Below are 13685 nucleotides of genomic sequence, written 5' to 3'. Positions count from 1 at the left end.
AATAGTCCTTCCTACCATTCTTCCTACCAAAGTGGACCACCTCACACTTGCCAACATTAAATTCCATTTGCCATTTCCTGGCCCATTCGCCCAGCCTATCTAGATCCTTCTGCAGACTCTCCACACCCTCCGCACAATTTGCCTTTCCCCCAAGTGACAACCCAATCAATGCATTCCACCTGCAACTAGTTAACCACAATTGATACACTATTAACATTGCCAGAGGAAATAATTTTTCTCTATTCTATCTAAGCTTCTCTTAGGTTACCTCGTAATCTTCTCTGTTTGAAGGAGAACAATCCTAACTTTCCCAATCCAACCTTTCCCAATCCTACCTGAACTGAACTCCCAGGTTGCAGGTAACATCCAGGTCAGCCTCTTTTATATAATTTCTGAGGCCTTTTGATTTTTCCTTATTTTCTGAGCAAAATTGTCCATGATACTCCAGCTAAGGCCTAACTAGTGATTTATTACACCCCAGCATTATCTGCTCACTATCACATTCCATTTCTCCGCTTAAATATCCAAATAACCCATATGTTTTTTAACCACATCAACTTGGCCTGCCATTGTGAAGGATGTGTGTGCATTGACATCAAGGCTTCTGTACACACTAAACATTTCAAAATTGTCTCATTGCTCATGAATTGTTTTCCCTTATTAGCCCTCCAAAAATGCACATTTAACACAACAATGAATTCCATTTGCCAAGCTCCGTCCATTCCACCATCCTATGTAATCTATCCTGAACTCTCTAACAATCTTTATTACGCCCTTATTCTTTCATGGGATACTGGCAAGGTCAACATTTATTGCCCATACCTAATTGCCCTTGAACTGAATGGCTTGCTAGGCCAATTCAGAATCAACCACATTGCGTTGGATTCAAAGTCACATGTAGGCCATGATGTGGAGTTGCTGGTATTGGACTGGAGTACACACACTAAGTAGTCTCACATTACCAGGTTAAAGTCCAACAGGTTTAATTTGGTAGCACGAGCTTTCGGAGTGCTGCTCCTTCATCAGGTGACACTCACTTGATGAAGGAGTGACACTCCAAAAGCTCATGCTACCAAATAAACCTTTTGGACTTTAACCTGGTGTTGTGAGCATACTTACATGTAGGCCAGACAGGTAAGGATGGCAGATTTCCTTCCCTAAAGGACATTAGTGAACCAACTGAGTTTTTACAACAGCTCGCAGCAGTTACATGGTTATCATTAAACTTTTGATTTCAGATTTTTATAGAATGCAGATTCCATCATCTGGTGGAATTTGAACTCAGGTCTCCAGAGTATTTTGCTGAGTCTCTGGGTTACTAGTCCCACACTATTAATGTTAATAGTGTAGTCTAGACATCACCACACTATCGCCTCCCCTAGAAAATGGATTGTTCTGTCTCATTTGCAAATTCAATTTTGCTGCTTCCTCCACTTGAGTCAAGGCCATTTATAAAAATTGCAGAGTAACGGGCCCAAATCTGACCTCTGGGGAGCACTGCTGCTAAACATCTCCCTGTCTGGAAAAAATACATTCACAACAACCCTTTGCTTTTTTGTCACATTTTTGTATTTATACTGTCACTTTCCTCTTAATTGCATGGGATTTCATCATCTTAATTAACTCTCTGTACACGGTGTCGAATATCTTTCGAAATCTTTATAAATGAAATCTACTTGACAACTTTGATTAACTTTCTCTGTTCCTTCATTAGTGAATTTGATGAAGTTAGCCATAAAGAATGAAAGAAAATCTCCAGTTTGCCTTTAACCAATTCATACTGGTCCTTCCATGCCTTTCCAAGTGAAACTTTGTTTTATCCTTAATTATGATTGCCAGCAATTTCCCCCGTTCACTGATATGAGCTGACTGGCTTGTTGCTTCCTGGTTTATTTCCCTTCCTTTTAACATTATCAACCTTCTGATCCCCAACTCTACTCCTGTATCAAGTGAAGATTGTAATAAGTGCATTTGCTTTTCCCACCGTTGCTTCTTTTAGCAATTTGGGATGTGTTGCGTCTGGATCAGGTGACTTACCAACTTTCAGTGATGTTAATGTTTCTGTTGCTTCACCTTTATTTATTACTATCCTATCCATAATTTCCCTCTTAATATAAACTTCACATCTGTTCCTTGTGTGAAGACAGATGCAACTTACTCATTTAATACTTCAGCCATTCGATCATTAACAGGTATGTAATAACTACAAAGTTCCAAGGCAAACCATCTAGTTTCTCCAGTGCTAAAACCAGGTTGAATTCTGTCTATGTCCAAATTCAAGTCAAGTGCAAGTCAACCAAACTCTGGCTCCAAGTCTAAACAAGCAATTAGCATGCAATTTTATTGTGTACACATCCACAGTGTATTTAAACAATCTATCATGAGATTAAAACAATCATTTACAATAATATTTGTGACCCTTCATCTGCCATTCATCCCTTGGGAACACAGAATGTACCCTAAAAGCTTTTTAACATCTCGTTAGCAGAACAGTTCCCTGGTTATAGCTCAGCCTTATTCATGTAACCTTAACTTTGAAAAGAGGTACTGCATAAAGAAACACTAAAATATACAAGGTGTATAGACCTCCTCACAAGCCTTCAATTTTTGTTCCTTAATCCTGGATATTTAAACAGTCTTTATTTTCCAAAATTACTCTGCAAGGAACCCATTGCAATGATTGACCCAGCCATATCAAACACGCTTGTATGGCCTTATAAGAGGTTGGCTCTGAGTGACTGTTTTAAGCCAACTGTGAAATTCTCTGTGGTTTTGATTATTTTCTTTCTTGTTGCTAGGATACAGTTGTTGTTGGCAATGAGTTACACGGACTGAAGTTGAAGCATCTTCAAGTTGGTGGGATTCTCAGAGCTGGTGAAGTGCAGAATGGATTGGATGGCTGTATCCAGGTATAGGAATTACTGTTTGTTACAGGCTGTTCAGTCTGTAAATTGTAACCACCAGAGATTTTAATCTAGTTGTGACAGACTGATGGATGCAGTACGTGCTTTTGTCGAAAATGTATGTTCTGTTACTGTCCGTATAGAGAAGGTCGGCATTATATTGATTTCAGAGTTAATTCCATTTGCTGTTCTTTGGAGAGTTGATTTCTTCAGTCAATAATGATCTGTCCCTTGGTCAAAAAAAATGACTCTTAGAATCACAGAAGGCAGAAAGATGTCTTGACTGATGGAGATTGCCAAATGTGAAAGGACACTTTCTGATGTATCTGAAAACCAGACCAAAGAATCTACTTTCAATTGCTGACTTACATTAAATGAGGTAATCTCATTCAGGGCAGCTACAATTGGGTTTAGTTTCCTTGAGCAAAGGTATGAGAAAAAAATCCAACCAACTCTCCTCCTAATTATGATCAGTAATTTCTATTTGTAAATGTATGCATGTGGAAGCTTTCAAACAGGTTTTACAACCTGCAGACTTCAGAAAGTGTCCTGTGCGTTGGTCAGAGCTGTCTTCCTGCTATTCACACTCTTTGTGCTACATGTGTTTATGAATTTCTCCGTGATATAATGATTTGGATTTATGCCTTATTCCTACTTTGGAAAAAAGAATCGCTATTTCTTTCTCTGCTGAAAACAGAGATAACAGAAAGAAGTCTCACAACTCCAGCTTAAAGTCCAACAGGTTTATTTGTAGCAAATTCCACAAGCTTTCGTAACATGCTGTTCCTTCAGCAGGTGAGTGGGAGTTCTGATCACAAACAGGGCACAAAGGATGTGAAGATGAAGCTCATCCTTTTAACCTGTGCTTAATGCTCTCTCCACTCACATTGTCTGTACCTTTAAGACTTGATTAGCTGTAAAGACTCACATTCCAATCATTATTTATGTAAATTGAGTTTGTGTCTTTGTGCCCTATTTGTGATCAGAATTTCCACCCACCTGACGAAGGAACAGCATGTTCTGAAAGTTTGTGGCATTTGCTACAAATAAACCTGCTGGACTTTAAGTTGGTGTTGTGAGACTTCTTTCTGTTTTTACCCCAGCCCAAAGCTGGCATCTCCACATCATGAAAACAGTGATATACAGGACAGTATGAACGAGATTTTCGTATCCCGCCGAAATGGAAAATCCCACCAAAAGTCAATGAGCTTTTATTGTCCAATAAATCTTCCATCCCACCTGTGACAACTCCTTGGGTGGTCGAGATTGGAAATTTTAGGCTTTTATTTTCAAAGGTGCTCGCACCTCTTTTATACTTAGCTCAGGTGGCAGTCTTTATTTGTGATCCACAAACATGGTTAGGCTGTTTGTGGCCAATGTTGCTAAGTTCAGGCCCCCTCAGACTTCCCCGCATGCATGTGCTTTCAAGTAGAAACCACAAATGGTGATCATAAGAACAGCTGCTTGACTTTTCTTTTCCCCCACTGCTTATCCAACACCACATCTGCAATTTCTAGCCCAGGGAACCCATTCCTTCCGAATGAGGTTATCTAATTCAGCATTGAAATCATCCTGACTGTGGGACCTTGCAGATTCATTTGATTCTGTTTTATACCTGTCTTCAGTAGTCTATAAGATATAACTTCGGCTCACTTGACTCTAAGTGTGTATAAATGTATGTCCTCCTATGCTTGTCCTGTTTCTTGTTGGATGCATTAATGTAACTTCACATGACATGAAAATAAATGGTATGGGTGAGTATAGATTTATATTTTTGTTCAGTCTGTATGAGGGAGATTTTGTAGCAAATGTAGATGCTGGAGGGTTCCATCTATTGATTACAGTTTTTTTTCCCTACCCTCAGGGTGTGCGTCTTGGTGACACCTCTATCGGAATTGCAATGCCAAAGCCAAGTCACACTATGAACGTGGAACTTGGCTGCACCGTCCCTGATCCATGTGACTCCTCCTCATGCCCACCCAACAGCTACTGCAGCGATGAGTGGCAGAATTACTCTTGTACCTGTGAGCCAGGTACTGTTCGCAAAAATAGCAGTAGTTCCATGTCTTTTACTGGGAAGGGAATAATCTTCTTTGCCTCATTGTCATTGCATTAGCTTATCTATGCCCAAAACCTTTTTTTAAAGAAGGATTAGTTGACAAGCTGCATAGTTCAATGCAGATGAGATTCATTTTAGTCCATTCATCCAGAAAAGCCCTCATATCTGCCCATTGCATCATCTAAGCTTGTGTTAAATGATTCCAGGGTTTCCCCTCCCCTACTCTATCCAAACCTCATTCCAAGTATCGTTCACTGTGAACTTCCAGATGCCAGTCCTGAATTTACCTTTTGTTAATTTGAACCTGCTATGTCCATGTCTTTGTTACTCTGGACTTGACTACTCCAACCCACTTGGGGCAGTCTCTCTTGCTGTACCTCTGCAAACATGAAGTCATTCAAAACTCTGCTACCTGTACCCTAATTCACATCTAGTCCACTTTCCGCTGTGCTCGCTGATCTACGTCATTTTCAAAATTATAATCTTTGTTTTAAAATTATTCCATAATCTTGTTCCTCCCTATCTCTGTGATTTCCACCAGCCTTACTATGCCCGCAGCATCTCTGCTTCCACCAGTTCCTGTGCCTGGCGCATTCCCAATTTTAATCACTCCACCATTAGAGGCTGTGTCTTCAGCTGCCAAGACCCTAAGCTCTGGAATTTCCTCCCTAAATTTCTCTATGTCTCTTTCATCCTTTAAGTTATTCCTTAAAATCTACGTCTTTGAGCAAACATTTTGTCACCTGGTCTAATATCTCCATGTCAGATTTTGTTTGTTATCACCTATGAAGTGCCTTAGGATATTTTGTTATGTTAAAAGTGCTTTACAAATACAAGTAGTTGTTTTTGAACCTCTATCCCCTTGTTCTAAGTGGTGATTTAATTTAAAGCAATGTTCCGGATTTACCTTTTTTGAGTACCTTTATTATTTTGTACATATTTTTTACGATCATTGCACAAATATCTCCAGCATGAAAACCCTAAACCTTTCTCCTGTTTTTTCCTCATATCTCAGACTAGGATAGGAGGCAACATTTTCATGGCTGTTCTCCATACTGCCCCCAGCTTTTGGATATCTCTTTGTGCCTGAACAACTGAAGCAGTGCTCAACGTACAGTCTGGCTAGAGCACTATGCAGTCTGATCACAGTTCCCTTTGCATTATGTTCTGCTAAGCTTGACACAGAAGGGCTTTGTTCACTTTGCTGTTGCCCCTCAGCTGGGTCTCTAGATTAAGAGAGAGTGAAGCTTGGGGAGGTGGGGGTTAGGACGGTTGCGTGTAGTTGCAGCTTTCCCAGATCTCCTCTCCATTCTGGAGGATGCTGCAGCCTGAAAGTGATGCTGAGATTTTATAAAAACATTCCCTGGCCCCTTTAAACAGGAGTCCTTCCTCTGGCAAAATGACCATGTCAACCTGTTCACCCACCCTCCCTAATTGGTCAAGGAGCTTGAAGGCAGGCTCTTAATTGGTGATGAAGAGCAACTGGAAAGCCGCTATTTGGGAGGTTGGGTTTGCGATCTTAAAATGATCCCACTATTGCACGTGGACGAAGGCAGTAAGATTCTGCCCCATCTTTCTATCTCAAACACATGGAGCTGAATTTCAGTACCCCTGCCTAATTAGCTAACTGACGACTGACTGAGGATAGATGCTAAAATGTCCTTTTTTCTCAAGAATCTGTGCCATGTAGAGCCATGCACTTTGAAACTGAACAGGGGAATTCAGCACCGAATTCTTCCAACAATTTTGATAATGTGAAAAGGAGCATTATATCTCACATTCTGGGTGGGGAGAGGTTGATGAGCTTAAAAGTTTTAATTTCATTGCATAGATCGCCTCTAGAAAATGGAAACAGCCAGGGCTCAAATTTACACCTGCTATGTACAATTTGTTCTGGTTGCATCTCCATGGTCACTCGTACTTGTAGACTAATCAAAACTGCTGGACGGAGAATAGACCTGCTGGGAGATATTCTTTTGAACATCACTGCACTCTCCATGCCAGAATAATTAGGTGCTAGGAAGCAGTTGGAGTTTGATCTACTGAAAAACATTTTTAGACCATAGCAACTCCAAAGAGTAGGCATAAATCAAGTATGAATTAACCTGAGATAGCTATCAAATATTGAACCTTACTAAGAGTATTTTGGAATAACCTATTAAGATCCCCCGACTGATCTTTCATGTTACATTGTGCTGCAATGATCGTTTTGCATTCACACCTCTAAGGATCTTAAGATGCAAATATTATTCACGTTCTTCCATTCACGCCAACCAACATCAAGCAGTATTGTACTGGTATGAGGTGTTAAGTGTAGTTATGTTGGTTGCATTAACAAAACAGATTCACACATCAGCATGGCTGTGGAGACATAGAAGTCGTTCGCTGCCACACGGCGTCAGTGCTGGAATATCTCTCAGCTTTTTAGAATGGGACTTACTTAACCTTGTCCAACAGATATTGCTAACTAGCCACAGTGCCACTTTAGTGCCACTTTAAGCCAAAAGCACTCATTTTACTAGAAAATGCCTTGCATACATTAGCACAATATCTGTAAGAATACTTAGGTGTATTTGCCTAAACACCTGCTGTTGTTCAGTAACCAAAGAAATAGAACACTCAGTGATCAAAACACACTTGCATATTTTGGTTTTCACCTTACAAATTTGTCAAGAGAGGCACAGAAAGATTAAAGCACACCTTGTGAATATGAGTACTGAGGTTGCATGTCCAATGTCAATTAAAAAATCAAACCTAATTAGTCACATTTGGATTTTGAATTGGACACATGACAAAATAGCAAATTATTAGTCAAAAGTGACAGAGTGCATCAATTTTGATGGGAAATGTTAAATCCAATCCTAAAAAGAGTTTGTTAGATTAAAAGCCCAGAGTTACCTTTAAGGTTAATGTATTTAAGAATGTTTCATATTTAGGTTACTATGGTGAGTCTTGTGTTGATGCCTGTCAGCTGAATCCATGTGAAAATGAATCTGTCTGCCGCCGCAAACCCAGCTCCTCGCATGGATATACATGTGATTGTGGGGAGAACCATTTCGGCCAATACTGTGAACACAGGTAAAACAAAAATGCCTCTGGATGAAGGAATGTGATATATTTCTGTTAGCGTGTGAAGTTAGAGAGGACAAAATGCTGCTGTTATGAGACAAATTTGGCTGGAAAATATGAAGGATTGCTTAAACATATGTAGGTTCCAGTAAAAGAGCATTGTAATCTCAGGGGACTGTGCCAGGTGACACTAGGTCTCCATTCCTAAGCTCACCCATGAAGAAATTCTATAGCATCTGTGGGTGAGTGCATGATATGTATTTTGTATTCATTCATAAGATGTGACAGTCACTGGCAAGGCCAGTGTTTGTTGTCCATCTTCAGAAAGTGCATGTTAACTGCATGTTAGTTGTATGTGATTGGTGGAAATTAACTTGGGATTTGCATGTTCACAATAAATAGGCAGACTGAAATATAGTTGTCAGGTTAGGAGGTGCTTGCTTGTAATGTGTAACTTGAAAATAAATACTGTATGAACATGTGCAAAGCTTGGTTCCAGTTTTATCCTTTGCTAACTGGCCTTTTTCAATATAACAGTACAGCCAGCCTGCTTAAGACAGTGGTTAAAAAAAACTGTACCAATCATTCACCCTCATTCTGCTGACCACCCCCAACCCAAATAGGACTTGCACCTGCCCAAAGTATATATTATTTTTATGATGCCCCAAACTCTGGAAGGTGATTATGGAGTTGATAATGTGCAGGTAAAACTGCACAGTATCACAAAGGAAACTCAGCACCATGTATTTTAAATAGTCAAAATGTTGTACTCAAAATAACGATGTATCCTTCCATACATGTGCATGAATCCTTGGTCTCTTGTGTTGCCCTCTTTCTCTCTTCCCCTCCACATCTCACTGTGTATATTTACATCTATTCCTATAGTCAAGTAATAGATTTTTTAATTGTAGAAATGATTTAAATTTCATCATTCACAATAGAATAGAATAGAAACAATTTTTGACTCCCATTTCAGTTTAATTTGTAAACATAAAGATCCTGAGGGGGTTTGACAGACAGGATGCTGTGGGAGAGACCAGAACCAGGGGACATGATTTAAAAATAGAGACTCTCCTGTTTCAGACAGGAGAGTTTTTTTTTCTGAGTGTCATGGGTCTGTGGAAGGCAGGGTCATTGAAGATTTTTAAGGCTATGGTAGATTCTTGGCTAACAATAGAACCAAAGTATAGGCAGGAAAGTGGCATTGAGCATGCAATGGAGGAACTAAAAGATCGACGTCTGTTCCTAATTTGTATGTTTGTATAACGTACACAATATCCTTCAATGATTCTGTGCTGAGCAGTAATTTACCTCCAGTGATCCAAAGATGTTGTCTCTGAATCATGCCCAGTTCTGTTTCTATCTCAACGGTACGCTCAAGGCTGGATTTGGAAGTTATCGCGAATCATGGGGGTGGATTGACGTGTTGCCTCGCTCACTGACGTGGTTCTGCATCAGCAACCAGAAAAATGTTAAATGAAAATGAAGAGAAATGTCAGCATATTCTTTGCACAACAGATAGTAAATGCTATCACTTTTTTCTTCTCTTTGTATTTGATCTAGAATTGACCAGCAGTGTCCCAAAGGATGGTGGGGGAACCCAACATGCGGACCCTGCAACTGTGACATCAATAAGGGATTTGACCCCGATTGTAACAAGACTAATGGCCAGTGCCACTGTAAGGTGGGTACATTCCTCTCCTCAGAGACGATGATTTTTACTTTCTTTTCCTCTTTGTTTTGTTGTCTTCCTTGAATCTGCATATTCACCTTTAGGCTTGAATGTTTCCTGTCATGGATTGCAACTGTTTTCTATTTTCAACCTACAGTCAAAAATAGTAAGAAAACAGCTCTTGTTTTTCACGAGATTCCATTATGAGTTGTAAATTTAACATAATTCTTATAATAGAAGCGCTGACGTCGCTGGATTCCGGGGAAGTGCCGGAAGATTGGAAAACGGCTAATGTTACACCGTTGTTTAAGAAGGGTGCCAGGCAAAAGGCGGGGAATTATAGGCCGGTTAGTTTAACGTCTGTGGTAGGTAAAATGTTAGAATCCGTCATTAAGGAGGAAATTGCGAGGCATCTTGAGGGGAATTGCTTGATAGGGCGGACGCAACACGGTTTCATTAAAGGGAAGTCGTGTCTGACAAATTTACTGGAGTTCTATGAGGATGTGTCTAGGGCAGTGGATAGAGGAGAGCCGGTGGATGTGGTCTTTCTGGATTTTCAGAAGGCGTTTGACAAGGTACCTCACAAGAGGTTATTGCAGAAGGTCAGGGGACATGGAGTTGGGGGTAGGGTGTTAGCGTGGATAGAGGATTGGTTGTCAAATAGGAGGCAGAGAGTGGGGGTCAATGGGTGCTATTCGGATTGGCGGTTGGTGACTAGTGGGGTGCCCCAGGGGTCGGTGCTGGGGCCTCAGCTATTTACCATTTATATAGATGATCTGGAGGAGGGAACCGAGTGCAGGGTGTCGAAATTTGCTGATGACACCAAGATTGGGGGAAAGGCAAATTGTGCGGAGGGTGTGGAGAGTCTGCAGAAGGATCTAGATAGGCTGGGCGAATGGGCCAGGAAATGGTAAATGGAATTTAATGTTGGCAAGTGTGAGGTGGTCCACTTTGGTAGGAAGAATGGTAGGAAGGACTATTACTTACGTGGCGAAAAACTGCAGCAGGCGACGGTGCAGAGGGACCTCGGGGTCCTTGTGCATGAGTCGCAAAAACCCAGCTTGCAGGTGCAGCAGGTGGTCAGGAAGGCGAATGGGATGCTGGCCTTCATAGCGAGGGGGATTGAATATAAAAGTAGGGAGGTCTTGCTGCAGCTGTATAGGGCATTGGTGAGGCCGCAGCTGGAGTACTGTGTGCAGTTTTGGGCGCCGCACCTGCGCAAGGATATTTTGGCCCTGGAGGGAGTGCAGAGGAGGTTTACTAGGCTGATACCGGAGTTGAGGGGATTGAGCTATGAGGAGAGGCTGAATAAACTAGGCTTGTACTCGTTAGAGTTTAGAAGAATGAGGGGAGATCTCATTGAGACGTATAAGATGATGAATGGGATGGATAGGATAGAGGTGGAGAGACTCTTCCCGCTCAAAAAAGACAGTAGGACTAGGGGGCACAGCCTCAAGATAAAGGGGCGGCGGTTTAGAACGGAGTTGAGGAGGAACTTCTTCACTCAAAGGGTGGTGAATCTCTGGAATTCTCTGCCCGTTGAAGTGGTGGAGGCTGCCTCGCTAAATATTTTTAAGAAGCGGGTTGATGGGTTCTTGATAAGAGAGGGGATTAAGGGTTATGGGGAGAGGGCGGGAAAGTGGAACTGAGCCACAACAGATCAGCCATGATCTTATTGAATGGCGGGGCAGGCTCGAAGGGCTAGATGGCCTACTCCTGCTCCTATTTCTTATGTTCTTATGTACCTTAAAGAACCTGCTTTGACACTCGCCTGGTACAGATAGCAGTTACCCCAGAGCCTTCCATGTTTTGAGATTCAGCTTGTGCAATCTATTGTTTGTTATAAATGCTTTAATGAATTTGTCTCAGCAATACCTTTCAAACCCATTTACAAAATCACCCACTTGTAAGGTGCATATTGCTCCGTCATAGTGAGCAACGGTATCCTCCACAGACGATTTTCTGTTATGTATAAAATACTTAATCATTCATGGGCATTGGATGTCACTGACATGATGGGCATTTATGCCCATCCCTAACTGACCTGGAGAAGGTGATGGTGAGCATTCTTCTTGTACTGCTGCACCCCTTGTGGTGTCGGTTCACCACAGTGCTGTTTGGAAGGGATCACCAGGATTTGGACCCAGCAACGGTGAAAGAACAATAACATAGTTCCAAGTCAAGACGGTGTGTGTGACTTGGAAGGGAACTGCCAGGCAATGGTACTGCAGGTTTAGTGGGTGCTTTGGACTGATCAGTGATGGGAGGAGTACATGTTTAAGATCATGTTGGGGTGCCAATCAAATGGTCTACCTTGTCCTGAATGGTGATGAACTTGAATGTTTTTGGAGCTTCACTCACCCAGGCAAGTGGAGAAAATTCACTTAAACTCCTAACTTGTGCTTTGCAGATGATAGCCAGGCTTTCTGGAGTCGGGAGTTACTCAACACGGTATTCCTAGCCCCTGATCTGCTCTTAAAGCCACTGTGTTTCCTATGGCTGGTCAATGAAAAACACTCAGAATACTGATGGTTGGGAATTTGGTGATGGTAAAGCTGTTGAAACAGTAAAAAGTCTGACAACACCAGGTTTAAATCCAACCGATTTATTTGATAGTAAGCTCACTAGCTTTTGGGTTAGCCCCTTCATCAGGTGACCTGACGAAGGGGCTAACCCGAAAGCTAGTGAGCTGACTATCAAATAAATTGGTTGGACTTAAACCTGGTGTTGTCAGACATTTTACTGTGTTTACCCCAGTCCAACGCCGGCACATCCACATCAAAGCTGTTGAAAGCCATGGGGAGGTGGTTAGATTTTTCTCTTGTTGAAGATGCCCATTAACTGGCACATGTTTAGAATGAATGTCATTTGCCATATATCAGCCCAATTCTGAATGCTATCCAGAATTTGATGCATGCAGGCTCAGACCGTTCCAGTATCTGAGGGGTTGTTGATGGTGTTGAACACTGTGAAATCATCAGCAAACATCTCCATTTCTGACCTTACAGAGGGAGGTCATTTATTGAAGTAGCTGAAGATGATTAGACCTGGAACATATCTTGGCAAACCCCTGCAGAATGTCCTGTGGCTGAAATGATTGGCTTCCAAAATCCACAGTCACCTTCCCTTGTGATAAGTGTGAGTGTAGCAAGTGAAGCGTTTTTCTCCTAATTTCCATTAACCTCAGTTTTGTTAGGGCTCCTGCATGCCATACTGGTCAAATGCTGCTTTGATATCAAGGGCAGTCACCCCTGTCTCCAGAATTCAGCACTTTTGTCCATTGTTTGGCCAAGGCTGGATTGAATTCTGGAGCCAGATGGTTCTGGCCACCTAAACTAAGCATAGTGAATGGGCCATTGCCCAGTTTGTATTGATCAATAGCACTGTCAAGGACATCTTCCATCTCTTTGCTGATGATTGAGAGTAAGCTGATGAAGCAATAATTGCCTGAATTGGATTTGTCTGGCTTTTTGAGGACAGGACATACCTGAGTAATGTTCCACATTGTTGGGCAGATGCTAGTGCTGTAGCTGTGCTAGAGTAGCTTGGCTATAGGCGAGGCTAGTTCTGGAGCCATGAGTCTTCAGTACTGTAGCTAGGATTTTGTCAGGGCCCATATCTTTGTTATATCCAATGCCATCAGCTATTTCTTGCTGAAGGCACTGGAGTGGATTGTCACATGGAGTGGATTGAATTGACTGACCTCTGGTCTGTATGATGCTGGGAACCTCATGAATAGGCTAAAATGGATTGTCCACTCGGCACTTGTGGCTGGAGATGGTTGCAAAAGCATCAGCCTTGTTTTTTTGCACTAATGTGTTTAGTTCCCCCATTACTGAGGATGGGGATATTTGTGGAGCTGCTTCCTCCAGCTAATTGCCTAATTGTCCACCACCACAAGTGGATGGAAGGACAGTAGAGCTTAGATATGGGATCACTTAACTTTATCTGTCACATGCTGCTTCCATTGTTTAGCATGCGA

At 41.7% G+C, this 13685-nt stretch overlaps 1 protein-coding gene across 1 annotated transcript in view; it reads left to right on the top strand.

Moving 5' to 3' along the window:
- The window catches only part of celsr3 (cadherin, EGF LAG seven-pass G-type receptor 3), a 241665-nt gene that overhangs the window by 128595 nt on the left and 99385 nt on the right, over window positions 1-13685 (top strand). Inside the window, exons 12-15 of the mRNA XM_080186571.1 lie at window positions 2799-2909; window positions 4768-4936; window positions 7899-8040; window positions 9595-9715. Coding sequence (XP_080042697.1) covers window positions 2799-2909; window positions 4768-4936; window positions 7899-8040; window positions 9595-9715 — 543 coding nt within the window. The remainder of the gene's footprint in view (window positions 1-2798; window positions 2910-4767; window positions 4937-7898; window positions 8041-9594; window positions 9716-13685) is intronic.

Source organism: Carcharhinus amblyrhynchos, chromosome 3, assembly GCF_965287045.1.
Source record: "Carcharhinus amblyrhynchos chromosome 3, sCarAmb.v2.hapA, whole genome shotgun sequence".
Lineage (NCBI taxonomy): Eukaryota > Metazoa > Chordata > Chondrichthyes > Carcharhiniformes > Carcharhinidae > Carcharhinus > Carcharhinus amblyrhynchos.
This window is presented reverse-complemented; position numbering and strand designations above follow the sequence as displayed.